This window comes from Stylophora pistillata, chromosome 13 (genome assembly GCF_964205215.1).
Source record: "Stylophora pistillata chromosome 13, jaStyPist1.2, whole genome shotgun sequence".
Lineage (NCBI taxonomy): Eukaryota > Metazoa > Cnidaria > Anthozoa > Scleractinia > Pocilloporidae > Stylophora > Stylophora pistillata.
This window is the reverse complement of record NC_142531.1, coordinates 8806361-8820722: the sequence shown is the minus strand read 5'-3', so window position 1 is coordinate 8820722 and position 14362 is coordinate 8806361. Positions and strand designations below refer to the sequence as shown.

Genomic DNA, 14362 nt, shown 5'->3' with positions numbered 1-14362 from the left:
GCAAGAACTCAAGGCTAAATTACATGCTGTTACAAATATTGATATAAAAACGGTCGTCAGCAAATACATGATGACAGGTTGTTGTTTGACCTGTGAGTTTTTCCATGAAAACACCTGTATGGTGTTTTCATTATCCCCTATTCCAGTTCCGCGTGCGCGGTTTAGTTGGACAGCGGTATCCTATGGTTGCGTACGCGAAAGCGAGACTATCGGGTCAAGCTTCCCTGAAGATTACTAGCAGAAGTGTACTACCTCGTCAAATCATTGAGCTCCTTTTGTGCAGTATATCCGGTGGAAATACTTACTGAAGTAATCATGACATTAATGATTATGAGTAGTCTGTTCTTGAATTGAATATCCGCAGAAGGGCGTGCATTTTGAACTAAGGTTTTCTGGAACTTTGGTGGGAAGATGAGAGATCTTAAGAACTTTGTGTCCATGATTGTTGTTAAGTAAAGCCTGGTTAACACTTTTCAGTTCAAAAGCTGTTAAAGTTCTGATATGATTCAGTGTTGCTGTCCTCCTGCCATTTTGTTATTAATGAACACCTTCGCTAACATTTTATATTTACTTTTTCTTTTTCGCCTTCACCTGGGTTTGTAAATGAATTGTTCGTTAGATCTTGAAGTTTAGTAGTAGCGTCTGAATTTTGTCGAAAATGATCAATTCGTAACTAGACTACAAGCAGTACGAACTTAGAAATTTTGTGTTTGGAGCATCCTTACCGAGAACTGTTTTTAAAAACAGTTCACATTGTTGATTGTGTTCCTCACTGCATGTCGCACTTCTGTGACCTTCCAGCAGTACAAGATAGGGTTAAGAGAAGAATTTAGAAAAACCAGACTTGCTGTAGCCGACCAAAGAACTCCGCTGGTACTTCCAGACCCAGCTACAATACTGTAAGGAATATAGCAGACTAGTAAAGCTACTTGTACCCACAAAATGCTGGACAGTGTTTTTTTATATTTTGCTATGCTGAGCGGACTCCTTTCTGGTTCGTTCATATGATCTAGGAAGTGGTTTTGTACATTTATGCGATCTTGATGTTTCCAGAGTGTCAGGTGAATCTTCACGTAACATGAAGTCGAAGTTATCAAACACAGTAGTACGATAACGGAGGATCCTCGGTAAAATATGCCTTTACTCCACAACCAGATTGGTAAAGTTAAGGCACCAATTAACCAAAAACAGATAACAGCACCGCGAACCCGACCCAATGTTACAACATGTCTGTATCTCATTCCTAACATCAACACGAGGAGTCTGTCCACACTAATGGCCGTCGAGGTTAAGACAGATACTGCAGACAGAATCATACTTGTTAGCCCAGGAATCATTAAGGTACGATACAGAGCATTGGTGTTTATTTCTTTCGCACGAAACGCAGTATACATTGCATAGACATAGAGTGGTTGCACAATGAGCCCAACGCAGAAATCAGTGACTGCAAAGCATCGAAAGTAGAGTTTTGTTGGAGGATGAATAGACGTCACTTGGCGAAGTGCAAAAAGGATCAGAACATTGCTCATGAATGCAGTGATGGAAAGAAGGCTATTCAAAACTAAAAAAAATTCAACCAGGCCTGTTGGTGATGATCTGAGAGTTTCACGTAGAACGCTTCTCAAGATTTCTTTTTCTGAAGAGTTTTCCATTGTTCTTCTTGGTAAAAATTTTCGGCTTGTTGCAGTGTTCTCAGCGTTTTGTGGGTGATTCTGGTAATTCTCAAAGCATGCTCAAGTTGTAATTTTTACAAACCCAAAGCGTGCCATCCTTGTACGATGAGTGTGTACTTTGTTACATTTTTAACATTTTTTCTTGATTTGAGAAATCATTTGTGATGGTAACTGGTAAATACGGCGCTACGCTGTTACATGGCACCTCCCGATTGGCTGCTCAGTGCTGTAAACTAGTTCAATCATCGGAAAAGTTAAACGCAATTAAGAACACTGGAGTAATAATTGTCACCCGTTTCAGTAAGGCTAATCCAACCGAAAAGAAAGCAATAACAGTAGCTGAAATAAAACGAAAACAATTGAAGAAAAACGCACCGTTTTTGTCGTATCACAGATTACCAGGATATTATTTTGGTCAAAGCTTCGTTATTGTTTTCTAACAAAATAATGTTCATTTTAAGGACGCCTCATCAACTATTTAAAGATGGTCGTTTGTTGACTTAAGAAATTAGTTTCGATGATTACATCTGCTAGGATCTTTATGAAATTAAAGGAAACGACCGATGGTTAGCATTCCCTAGGCCTGTACGGCTTAAGCATGCTAGGGTCGTAAGTATGCAGCTTGTCAAGTGGCAGCCTTGCCATGCTTGTTAATTTTTTATGACACAAGCTCTTTTGGTCACTCGTATGAGCAATGTAGGGGGGAACAAGTTAAAAATTATCAAAGTTATCAGTCGTTTGATCACGTGAAATGTGATGCCAAATAAACGAAGGCGTTTAGTTCTTCCATTTGCATACCATAAAGCATTGAGGAGTGGAAAGTGTCCACCTGTATCAGTACCCGTTTTCTTATCTATTTATGCACATCTTTTTGTTTGTGTTTAAAATTATGTGCGGCAACGCGCTTTCATGTATGCCTGTTTAAGTTTCAAGATTCTTGAGAGTAATGAGTTTTGCTGGTGAATTATCTTTTTACTTAATTGTAACTCTGAAAATGTAAATCTTTCGGGCACTGTCTTTACGGGGAATGGGAATATTCACATGTTCGAATACCCTATTTCAATCGCAAATTTAAATTCGGTGGCTTTCAGAAACAAAAAAACAAAACAACGAAAACAAAATGACGAATGGAAGGAAAAATCAAAAAGCGAACAAATGTCGTATGGCAAAATCGTCACCAAAAATGAAACGATCAGATCGTTCGAATCTTTGTCAAGACTATCATGCCTTATTATGATACAAAATATCATTGCCGCATTTCAATTTCAATTCGTGCATGCTAACTGACGAATTCTGCGCCTGCTCTCAGAAATGAAAAGACAGCTCAATGAACTAAACAAAGTAGTTTTTATAACTACCGATTTAGCTCTTAAAAATGATGATAACATTCTTTAACGAAATTTCCAGCAGATCGATTTTCCTAAAGGGAAGGGAGGACATTGTTTATTAAAAACTTTTATGGCTACACCTGCTGGATTTTCGTGACATTTAAAGCATTTTCAATTCAATTAATTTCGTTCATTGAGATTTCCTCGGCGAACTAAGTTAACTTTGAGTTCTTTTGATATGTTTAAATTACAGAAAACTGTATCGTGGTCATAAGCTGATGTGATTCACTTTTTAATTGGAGTTGGCGGGGAAAGCTTTTCGAGCAAAAATTGAGAATGTTTCATACATTCATTTAGTTGCTAGGAGCAATTCGCAGTCAGGCGAGGTGAAAATACTGAGTGACGAAAACTGTTATTTCCGTATTCTATTTTACTTGAAGACGATTCTTCGCAACAGCGAACATGAGTTGAAAATGTCGTAGTCGTTACTATTCCACTGATGCTGTTTCAAAGTGATCACTGTCGATCCACGCTGTTCTGCCTACAACAGCAGTGTAGCTGTGTGACAGTGTCCTTCACTGCTTGTCGCACTTCTCTGATTTTCCAGCAATACAAGATCGGGTTTAGAGATGAACTCAAAAAGACGAGAGTGGTCACAGCCAACCAAACAACCCCATTGCCTTTCCCACTACCAGCCACAATAACGTAGGGAACATAACACGCAATTAAGGCCAGTTGTACCCACAATATACTAGACACTATCCTTTTGTATCTTATCATGTGTAATGGATTCCCTCCAGAGCTCGATTCTGCTTGGGGAACATGGTTTTGTATCTGTGCCTGTTGGTGTCGTATAGACAAGTGGATCTTGACATAAGATGCAATAGAAGTTGCCAGAGAAAGCACTATGCTAAGAGAGGACACCTTATAGAAAACATCCTCTTTCCAAACCCAAATCACAGCGCATAAAGCAGAAAAGACCAAAAAACAAAGCATTGTGAGACGAACTCGTGCTAAGGTCACAACATTTCTATATCTCAGTTTCAACAACAGGGCGAGAAGTCTGTCCACACTTATGGCGGTTGATGTCAATAAGGATAATCCACACAAAACTGCACTTGAAGCTATGCGAACTCGCTCAAGATGCTTTTCGTAAGAATTTGTTCTTCCCACGTTTACTAGCGAAGAGATATTGTAGATTATATAGAGCGGCTGGGTAATTAGCCCAACGCTTAGATCCGTGATAGCTAGACATCGGAAGAAGAATTTTGTCGGCGGATAAATAGAAGACACTCGGTGGAGAGCAAGAAGGATGAGGACATTTCCCAGAGTTGCTGTGATGGAAAGGAGAACGTTTATGGCTGTGAATAATTTAACAGAGCTAGGTGACGCAGAGAAATTTGTGTTTACGAGGATTCCTTCTCCGGACGAGTTTGGCATTATTATTGATGATCAGTTGTTTTCTTGAGTTGACGCCAGATAATGATCTTCTTTGTGCGTGTTTCGAATGCAGTTATTTGAAATAGTTTCAAAGTGACTGGTAAAAAAAAAAAAAAAAAAAACCAGCAATGAACACGATAAATTGATTTACAAGCTCCTTTCTGAATAAATTAAACGGTATGCATCAAGAGTTAGTTTATGTACTTCACTGCATATAGCTGTGACTCGTTCCTTCTTGTTGAAAATGGAATGTTTCAAACTTGTTTTTCTTGTATGTGTATCAACCGAAAAGTGATTCTTGCGGAACTCTCTGACCAACGTCAGGGCTTTAGTCTCTGGAAACAGAGACACTTAGCAACTGAGCTCAGAATTCTGTCTTTCCGTTTGTGCAAATATTTATTCAAAAGAATGGACCCGTCGACTGGGTAAAAGTTTATTGGTCAGAGAACTGAAAGTCAATGACAGCAACCTGCAGAACGCGGAAAACCAGCCCAAGTTCTATTTGAATTGTTTAACGGTATTGTGCCCACTGAAATTCCACTAACGTTGACTAAAACTAGATCGCGAGTTTTTCTTCTTGTGACTGCGTAGTTCTGCAGTAGCTACTGACTGAGAAACTCCTGAGCTTCTTAAGGAAGCTCAACTCCCCCCTTCTAAAAAACCCATTTTGAGAAACTGACGTTGTCCTGTTGTCATTTTCCCTTAACTCTTTATAGTAGTCGTTTGATTGGTGTGCCTGTGGCACCAATAAGACTACTTACGCTGCGTAGTAGGGATATAATGTTGTTTTTTATCACGAACGATGACGGCTTTTTTTTCAGGCTTAGCTAATTGACACTCACTGGGTGGTAATTCCTTTGCGTCCCAATTCTTTCCCAGAAAGGCAGGAACAAGGACGGGACTAGAGGAAGCGAGGTGAGTGGAGATTAACTATTGATATACTCATTGCGTTTTATTTTATCGCCAGCGTCATTTCAAACTGTATCCAGCTGCTTGTACAGGACTTGGAGAATGCTTGCGATGCGCCCTTGACAGCATTGATAAAGGTGCAGTAAACTCTTTTTTTTCCTTTTTCATTAAAAGTTAATTTTGCAGGTGACGCGAATTGAGCCAGAAATAATCACAGAAATGGCCCCCAGAGGAAATGGCACATTTGAAGCGCTAAATACAGATCTTTCATAACTCGTTTTCAGTCGCCATTTCGTACTTGTTGTTGAATTGACAATTATTTTAAATGCAGGGATAATAATCAGAGATAAACATGGCACGTTTAAATCCATGAGATCGAATTATAAAAATGTAAAAAAAATAGGAGAAAAAAGACCAGCCAGTTTATATTCTTTAGAAATAGATTCCATTTTGCTGTGTTTGTCCAGTTATCGACCAAAGACGACATCCAAACTGTGGCACACGAGCCACAGCGTATCTGGTGTAAATGACTGTAATTCTAACCTCATAAAAAAAGAGTTACTCGGCTCGGCTTTTCGAGGTTTTTCTCCAGTTATTATCACCATTGTTTCTTATTTTGTGCTAGTTGATAGTTCTTGCCTAACTTTCCTCGAGGCCATTACTAAATCGTGGAAACATTTCCAAAACCATGAGCCTTGTTTGAGAAAACAACCAAACAATCTCGGGACGTCACATAAGCGCATGCTCACTTCATATCGACCAAACATAGGCCACGTGGATTTCATTTAATGTCAACTGCTTTTGCTTTCTTTTAGGTCAATTGGCAGAGCGTAGAGGCTGTGGGAGACGAGAGCTCATACGTGACAGCCATTTCCAATCACCTGAAGGAAGCCGTACCACTCTTACGCGATTACCTGTCCTCAGCAAGAAAATACTTTACTCAATTTTGCGTAAAGTTTGTCAAGTAAGCCTGATTTTGATTATCATAAAAGAAAAATCTTTTTTATAATAACGGGAAATAAGAACAATGATGAACAACAGGGGGAGTCGTTTGGAACTCGCAGTTGGAAAGTAACCGGTCCCAAGCGCAAGAAAACGCGGTATTTTTGTAACTTCCAGAAGTGATTAATATGTAACTTCTTCCTTTAATATCCATTCATCATCTAGCAAACAGGTAATGAGAATACTTAAACTTAACCGGTTAAAAGTTTTTGTCTTTATTTGACACCAAATTATTTTCTACCTGTTAGAACGTGTGGTTATCTTGATTTTTTTACTGAAAAAAGGAACTCAAGACTGTTTTGGTTGGGTAATGCCGTTACTATGGTTCTCTCTCACAGATAAAAAGTATTTGCCATAATTCGATATAAACAGCGCTGTTGAATGATTAAAAGTTAAAATGCTCTGATTGTTTTGGAATATCATAAAACTATGATGATGAGCTAGTGAATAATTTTTCTGTTTTCTCCTCAGTTCTTTCATTCCACGGTTCATCAGCAATTTGTACAAATGCAAACCAATCAGTACAGTTGGTGCTGAGCAGGTAATATGAAAGACACTATATCATTACGCTACGTGTCTGGCAATTATTAGTTCGATGAACGTTGCTCATATTTTCAAAGAAAAGAATGCCTCAGTTGTATATGGGTCTGTCGTTTCTGGAGTCTACCTTTACAGTTGATTTGACGTGCATGTCATTACTGAGTTCATTCTAAAAAAAAAAAAAGAAAAAAGAAAAACTACGTTTCCCTTAGTTCATTTAACTGAGCGAACCTTCGTCATTTCATACACATTTTTTTCATTAACATATCTAGAATTGACTTTTTAAATTTTCTGCTCTTGTGACTGAGAAAAGAAGCCAGGCTCAACGTCTGCTACGTTCCATAACGATACATGTATGCGATCATGTGGCTGCGCTATGCAGAGCTTGAATGTCTTACTTGGTGTCTTACCTTTCATTTTTTGTCTTTCCACAACTATCCATGACCCCAATTACTTAATAAAAAAAAACTGATGTTAAAGTGTTTATCTGGATTTTTAAAAGAGGAGAGGTTTGTCCTCATGGTTGGTTCTTTTGTTTGTTTTTACGTTACAGCTGTTACTGGACACTCACTCTCTCAAAACAATTCTCCTCGATCTCCCTTCCATCGGCTCCAAAGTGCAAAGGAAGCCTCCAGCAAGGTAAGCCATTCACCTTACCCTTTAACTGGACTGTCAAAGAAATGTCTTCAACCCACCCCCTGAAGTGGCCTCTAAGGAAGAGGGGTGTAGAAGCCTTAGTGAGGGTCAAAATGAAAGTTACTCTCTTTTATTTGAATAATTACCTAGGTTTATTAAATACCATATACAGTCAATGTTCTCTGCCAAAAGTATTAAAACGGAAACTTAAACCGCCTGACAATTTCAAGTACGTGTTGCGACACTTCCTCGCTTCTTAAACACGAAGGCGCGCTATATAAGGAAGTCTTCCCTGGGAAGACCTAGGCTCATTTGTCACTCACCGTTGACGTGTGCGGGTCAAATTTGAATGCTGGTAGACGAACAAAAGGAGCTAATGAGATATCTATTGTTTACTTCCACCAGCATGGTGGCATGAGGTAACGTGCGAACCACCTACTTCGATCTCAAATTTACTGCCACAAATAAAGACAGTTTTCATTGGAGAAAGGAAATACAAATCTCAAATATTCTTGTATTGTGATGAAGACATAAAACAATTTTGAGGATTGCGCCCGCTGTTCACTGCTTTGGAGTAGCTGTAGCTCAAGCTGACTTGACTCTAAGAGTTCTACATCACACGACGGTTGATTGACAAATGGTCCAGTGGGACCTAAGGCTCCTTTTATAGCGCGCCTTCGTGTTTAACCCAAACAAATTGTAATAAATTACTAAATTACAGCTATTTAATTGGCCGTAGAGGAAGGGGAAGGTGAAGGAGAGGGTCTGTAAGAAAATTTGAGTTCTTGCCGTAAGGGGACGTATTACTAGAGAGTGGGGCTTGGTAAAGGTGGGGGAGGGGAGGCTAATCACTGCGTTTGCAATACTCACCTGCTGTTGGGTTATTAATCATTCTCAAAAACAGACTCTATTTAAGGTAGATGTCTCAAAACAAACAATCTCTTTTTAAGGTAGATGTCTCGAAAACAAACAGACTCTTTTTAAGGTAGATGTCTCGAAAACAAACAGACTCTTTTTAAGGTAGATGTCTCGAAAACAAACAGACTCTTTTAAGGTAGATGTCTCGAAAACAAACAGGCTCTTTTTAAGGTAGATGTCTCGAAAACAAACAGACTCTTTAAGGTAGATGTCTCGAACACTCTATATTTATATTCCAAATTTCAACAGCTGTTTACTTGTTGTATGATTTCTTGGCTGCAGTTACACTAAAGTGGTGGCGAAAGGAATGAAAAAGGCGGAAATGATATTAAAGGTTGGAAATCTTTTTCATGTCTCCTGCACCTCTTGTTGAAAAAGAGCACAAGGAAATTACGACCTCTTTCTCATAGTCAGGAAAGAAGCTTTACCAGATTTCTCTTTTGGCTTAACTTATAGGATTTCAATGAGTGTATCTGTCTTTGTCAGCTTTTTTTTTTTTTTTTTTTTCATTACTTTGTTTTTTCAACGGAGATGTCTTCCTCGAAATCCACCTTTATTAGAATAACATCTTAGCCCTCTTTGCTGGATGCCTATAAATTTCACGTTAGAGGAGTTAAAGACAACTGCACTTTTCCTTTAGCTCCCACCAGTGACCAATACAGAATTTCCCCTTACAATATCAATACGAAATCAAGCAGACAAGTGATGAGAATTTATAAAAATATCAATCAGGGGATTATTAGTTGATCTAATGACAAATTCTCCAAACTAACATTGTAATAATTGTATGGCAGAAAGTAAGGAGAATCACTTGGTTTTCGTTGTAGGTAGTTATGTCCCCACACGATCCTGCGGTTGGATTTGTGGACAATTATATAAAGTTACTTGCAGATACAGATACTTCCAACTTCCAAAAACTACTGGACATGAAGGTAAGATCAATGATACTGCTACCTTTTGGTTATCTAACAGTGATGTTTACCGTAAACATGATTATCATGTTTAGGGTACACTTTATTGGCCGAAAAACAACAGGACGGCGCATAGAGCTTCATTTTATGCGAACGTTGTCTCGCACTGTTTTCTGGAGTGGCTTAAGTGATCATATCAGTTTCAATGGCCATACTTAGTCCTTTTTCCTTCCAAAACCGTCATGTTATGTATATACACGTGTATACTGTTTTCACAGAGTAATCATTATGTACCAACTCTCCCCCCAGGGTTTAAAACGCAGCGAACAACACAGCATGCTGGACCTATTCCGCTCTCGTCTCCCCTCCCCTCCGGCAGGTAGTGCACCCGGGGAGTCTACGACCGTTCCGTCCCACACCGCAACCGAGCAGGAGTCGAGTAGAATAAAGAAACTTGAGAGACTGATCAAAAAGCCGTTCTAGACCGACACGTTATGCTATTTCCTTAGTGAAGAAAAGTACGCGCGGGCTACACGCCTTGGATGCTTCTATCAAACTTACTCAGTTGGCGCGTAAAATGTAGGTTTTTTTCGTGATGAACTTGATACGGAACTAACAAAGATATTTTTATTGATAATGATATTGTTAATGATAGTTTTAATGGACCCTTTCTCTAATGGGGAGAATTGATGGGGGCTTACTAAAAAAAAAAAAAAAAAGTTTTGGTGTATGTTGCTTCTCACGAGATATGTTAAAGTGAGATTTAAGAAATTATTCCTTTTAACCATTCTGAATGATTACAGCAACACGAATCAGCTGTATTGTCGCTACCACATGTTCGTAAAGCATCGCAAAAGCATGTGACTTAACGAAACAAATTGTTTCTGGTACTTCGATTGGAATTGTTCAAAGTGGCGGGAAAATATAAGGGCCGCTTATTTACACGAGGTCTAACCAAAACCACGGTTATAACGCAGTCTGTGAGCCTCAGGCTTTCTCTATAAGAGAATTTATTTCATTAAATTAATGTCTTTTCACTGTTAGCTTTCGCCCTTCTTGACGCTGTTCACAATAATAAATGTTCAGATAAATGGTTCAGCTCAACCTGAGGGTTGTTTAGGACGCAGTTTTTATAAACAACGACTAAGCTTTGTTTTACTTTTCCGCATGGCAAAGTATGCTGAAAATTAAACAGAAGCAGTTCATATTTGCAAGAGAAAGCATTTCATCAACGTTATCGTCAGCCATAGCGGAAAGAAAAAAGAAACGGTCTTTATAAAGTGATAATACTTTTACTTTGGATAACATCATAGTTAAGTGGCTATTAGCTTAAACAGAAGCAGTTCATATTTGCAAGAGAAAGCATTTCATCAACTTTATCGTCAGCCATAGCGGAAAGGAAAAAAGAAACAGTCTTCATAAAGTGATAATACTTTTACTTTGGATAACATCATAGTTAAGTGGCTATTAGCTTTTAGCAGAAGCATATGCTTTTGCATTTAGAATATCCCTCTTTTCGAATCGTATAACTTGTTACAAGCCTCTCAAAAGGGAGATTCGTCCGCCAAGGAAAGACAGAAATGGCCTCGAAAGTACTAGAGGAGAAAGGAGTGAGGAACCATAACATTGAAGATAGAATCTACGAGATACACGCTTTTGAAAAAAAACAAAACAAAACAAAAACTGTGTGCGTTCGTGAAGTTAATTAAATGGGAGGTACATCATTTGAAGTCCATTCCCTGTTTAACTAAAAAAAGAAAGTTCAACCTTATGAATGTGTTTGAACCATCAAATGGACCGGACGTGGCCGAAGCCTGCAAGGGCCGGATTTGGTCTAGTAGGCGAGACAACAGAGGCAAACAGTTTGACGCGCCAGACAAGAACAGGGATATTTTATGTGCAGACATGACAAAAGGTATTGTTCGGTCCTTCGGCGCTCTTGTTCAGGTAGTATTAAGCCGTAAACTCGAGTCCAGAGAGTACATGGATATTAAGTCTGGATTGGAAGGAAACTGAACAACAATTGAAATCTCCGCATGGTTTACCTCTCGACCAAAACGGCAACATTATAGTTACGGATGCTGAAAATAGACTAAATATAGATGTTTATCACTGAAGGCGAATTTATAAGTGCAATTAGCGAAGGGGAGTACGAAGAGGGTACTTTTGTGTTTCCTGTTTATTGTGTCCATTGCGACAAAGAGTCACACGTTTCATTTGACCTCACTTTTGCGGTTGTCTGATTTGTTTGCTCTGTTTGAATGATTGTTTCGCAGTCAGGCGAGCTTTGCTGAAGTCAATGGTCTGCAGAGCAGGCGTGATTTTGACGCGGGCGAGTGCTCAGTATTTTCTAAGTAAAAAATTTGCTGCCATCTTTGATAAATACAGGAGCGGAAGGCTGGGGAGAGAGAGAAATTTATACCAAGTGGATGGGCGACTGTCAAAAGAAAGAGAAAAGAGGTGAGGGGTGGGGCAACAGAAACGAGTTCTGCTCGAGGTCACTGTTCTTTTGGGAAACTCCGTGCACGGTAATATTTTTCAAATCAATACGTTTGAAATGGTCAAATTCATGTACTCTTATGAAAGTAACCTATTGCCCCCATTGCTTCTTAACCTTTTTGTAACAAATAGCCAAATTCACAGCTATGGTACCAGTACAGCCAATAATAATCGAACGCATTTGTGTCGTTAAAATGTCAATCAATTTTCAATTCTCTGAACTCTTCTCCTGTTTCAGTCACTCGTTCGTACCTTTTTTAGTATTATTATTACTTGCCTGACTCCAAAATTCTTTCAATGGCTAGATGGCATGTTACATCTCTATATGGAGTACTTAATTTTTGCTTGTCTTGAAATATTCAGCTTGTTTAGGCTACGGCATTAAAGAAATTCTGTGTTTTGTGAATCATAGGTTGGTACCCCACCCTTTCAGAATTACCGCATTCGCCCAAAAGTCACCGTCGGTGCCTAAAGTTGTTTCAGTTTGTAATGTTTTTTAACCCTTTGCATACTAAGTGAATACCTTTACTACTTTTGATACTTGTTTCTTGTTGAACTTAAGACACAACATTATGTAAGTGTGTAAATTGTGCCAGCTAATTGATGTGACACCTATTGCAACCTAAAACGCCCACAATGATTCCTGATTTTCATTGCAGTGAACCGTTCGTATGGCAACAAATCCCAAAGTCCAGCATTTTGCTCCAAGAGCAACACCAAAGAGCAACACCAAAAACATGTCGATCTTTTAGGATAAAAACTTGCTAAAAAAATCAAAAGTTTGCGTTCAAATCACACCTCAGGGCCAGATCTTGGAGTTTGGCAAGAAAATTCCTTCTCACTTTATCTGCCAGCCCTGCTTCTCCATTTGATGAAAGCCAGTGTCGCGAACACAACCGTTGCCTTGTTCATACCCGAAAAGAGTTCAGTGTAATTCCGCCACAACTCGAAAAGGCAACTCCTATCATTTCCATTTCAAAGAATTATTAGAATCGCGTCGGGCCATCCAGTCCTACCAGCAAAATATCGCATCGATTGAAATTTTTACTGGTCAAACTTGGCCACATAACCTTGGTAGGTCCTGGAAGCCATCCACAGATGGGCCCGAGAGACAACTTCACTTGTGAACTCGCCAAGCTGGCAGTAAAGCATCTTTGGCGGTCCAGTCTACATGAAACCATCTCTCACCTGTTTTCCTTCAGAGGCTTGCAGCCACCCACATTCCAGCTTAATGATGCCGTCGTGAGGGCTTCTGTTGAGGGAAAATGGCTCGAAAAACACTTATAAACGGCCAGAAAAGCGAGAAACCGAATCGATTTGAACGCATCCAAACACGAACTGTTGATCTAGGTCATGTGACCCCAAGGTCTGAGCCCATGGTGTCTCAAAACCGCAAATATTGTAACGGATAACCCATATAAGGACCAACAAAGTGAGGTTAAGTTTGTACCGCCAAATTACAACTGGAAAAAATATGGTCTTTTTCGTATTCAAAGGGTTAATGCTGTATAGTACACTTGTTCTTTCAATTAAGGGTCATAAAACAGTGCGGGAGGTCGAGGGTTCGAGCCCCGGCCGGACCAACACTCAAGGTCTTAAAATAATCGAGAAGAATTTGCTACCTTTCTATAAAATAAAGAAATGGTTAGATATTCTAGTCTTCTCAGATAGGGACGAATAAATGGAGGTCCCGTCTCCTGCAGGGTTGAGGGTAGGAGACGTTAATTACCCACACACTAGATTACTGTGTGATGGATGTCCTCCCCTGGGGTGGGATAGGTGGGTTTAAGGGGTTAGGTGTCAATTGGGACGAAAGTTCTGTTATTTTTTCCTGGTATTCCCGTGGCGAACAAATTAAATTCCTTAAAAAAAGTTCAAAATAGCTAACTCTGAGGCGCGAGAAGAGAGGTGTCTTTTTTCAAAATTAATCGTGGGGTCAGACCAATGCAAACATTAAACATTTCGACATTAAACTTAGATTACTTTCGACATTAAATTTGAAATTGCTCTTGTGAAATGAATTACGTAGATTTTAAATTGATGATAAGCTAACAGTTTTTGATGAGTTGGCAGCAGGATTTGATTTGATTTTAGCTTGTCGACATGTAACTTCTTCCACTGAGCTTGCCAAAAAAGGAGCTTGGCGAAAAAAAGTTTTCAGGGCGTGGTCGGGCGCATAGGGAAAGGTTACCCCACTGTGATTTACGTACCTTCCTCCCCCCACACCATCCGTCCCCGGTACGATTGTTCGATCTTGGTATCCGATTGCACTCCTTGAAGAATCGTTCTGAATTTTTCCTTTCTGATGTCCTTGTTCAACTCCACGTCAAATGAAATTTAGGTGCAACTAGTCATTAATATATTTTTATGTGAAAGCGTACTGGGTGTGATCGTTCGACTGAATGTAGCCCTGAGAAGGACTGAAGTCGGTGGGTAGTGACTGACGTTTCGGCAACTTGTGCGGAAGCCATCATCTCTTGACTCTGATGATGACCTCCGCACAGGT

The 14362-nt window shown here is 39.4% G+C and overlaps 3 protein-coding genes across 6 annotated transcripts in view; 2 read left to right on the top strand and 1 right to left on the bottom strand.

Moving 5' to 3' along the window:
- Positions 1 to 10400, top strand: part of LOC111332401 (vacuolar protein sorting-associated protein 53 homolog) — a 43654-nt gene extending 33254 nt beyond the window's left edge. For 2 of the 3 annotated variants that reach the window (XM_088742369.1, XM_088742370.1), the window contains 7 exons: positions 5409 to 5487; positions 6166 to 6314; positions 6824 to 6893; positions 7446 to 7531; positions 8729 to 8780; positions 9274 to 9378; positions 9667 to 10400. In XM_088742369.1, coding sequence (XP_088598495.1) covers positions 5409 to 5487; positions 6166 to 6314; positions 6824 to 6893; positions 7446 to 7531; positions 8729 to 8780; positions 9274 to 9378; positions 9667 to 9840 — 715 coding nt within the window. In that variant the 3' untranslated portion in view covers positions 9841 to 10400. Of the gene's footprint in view, positions 1 to 5408; positions 5488 to 6165; positions 6315 to 6823; positions 6894 to 7445; positions 7532 to 8478; positions 8515 to 8728; positions 8781 to 9273; positions 9379 to 9666 lie in introns of those variants that run through there. The other variant, XM_088742371.1, reaches the window with a different exon arrangement.
- LOC148717491 (histamine H2 receptor-like) lies at positions 3002 to 4798 on the bottom strand. Its single transcript, XM_088742377.1, has one exon. It carries the CDS (start codon positions 4439 to 4441, stop codon positions 3518 to 3520), a length of 924 nt encoding a protein of 307 aa, XP_088598503.1. The 5' UTR covers positions 4442 to 4798; the 3' UTR covers positions 3002 to 3517.
- Positions 10401 to 10548: 148 nt separating the features above from the next.
- On the top strand, positions 10549 to 13877 carry LOC111332400 (uncharacterized). 2 transcript variants are annotated; one of them, XM_088742381.1, is made up of 3 exons: positions 10549 to 11272; positions 11746 to 11817; positions 12516 to 13877. In XM_088742381.1, the coding sequence occupies exons 1-3, from the start codon at positions 11128 to 11130 to the stop codon at positions 12611 to 12613; spliced, it is 315 nt and encodes a 104-aa protein (XP_088598507.1). In that variant the 5' UTR covers positions 10549 to 11127; the 3' UTR covers positions 12614 to 13877. The 2 variants fall into 2 exon arrangements, with proteins under 2 accessions (XP_088598507.1, XP_088598508.1); XM_088742382.1 differs by having other exon boundaries at positions 11746 to 11885.
- Positions 13878 to 14362: the final 485 nt, after the last annotated feature.

Coding starts and splice junctions, on each gene's coding strand:
- LOC148717491 (XM_088742377.1), bottom strand. CDS start 4,441: ATGCCAAACTCGTCCGGAGAAGGAATCCTCGTAAACACAAATTTCTCT.
- LOC111332400 (XM_088742381.1), top strand. CDS start 11,128: ATGAATGTGTTTGAACCATCAAATGGACCGGACGTGGCCGAAGCCTGC. Junction 11,273..11,745: donor ATGTGCAGACATGACAAAAG/GTATTGTTCGGT, acceptor TGATAAATACAG/GAGCGGAAGGCTGGGGAGAG. Junction 11,818..12,515: donor TCAAAAGAAAGAGAAAAGAG/GTGAGGGGTGGG, acceptor TTTTCATTGCAG/TGAACCGTTCGTATGGCAAC.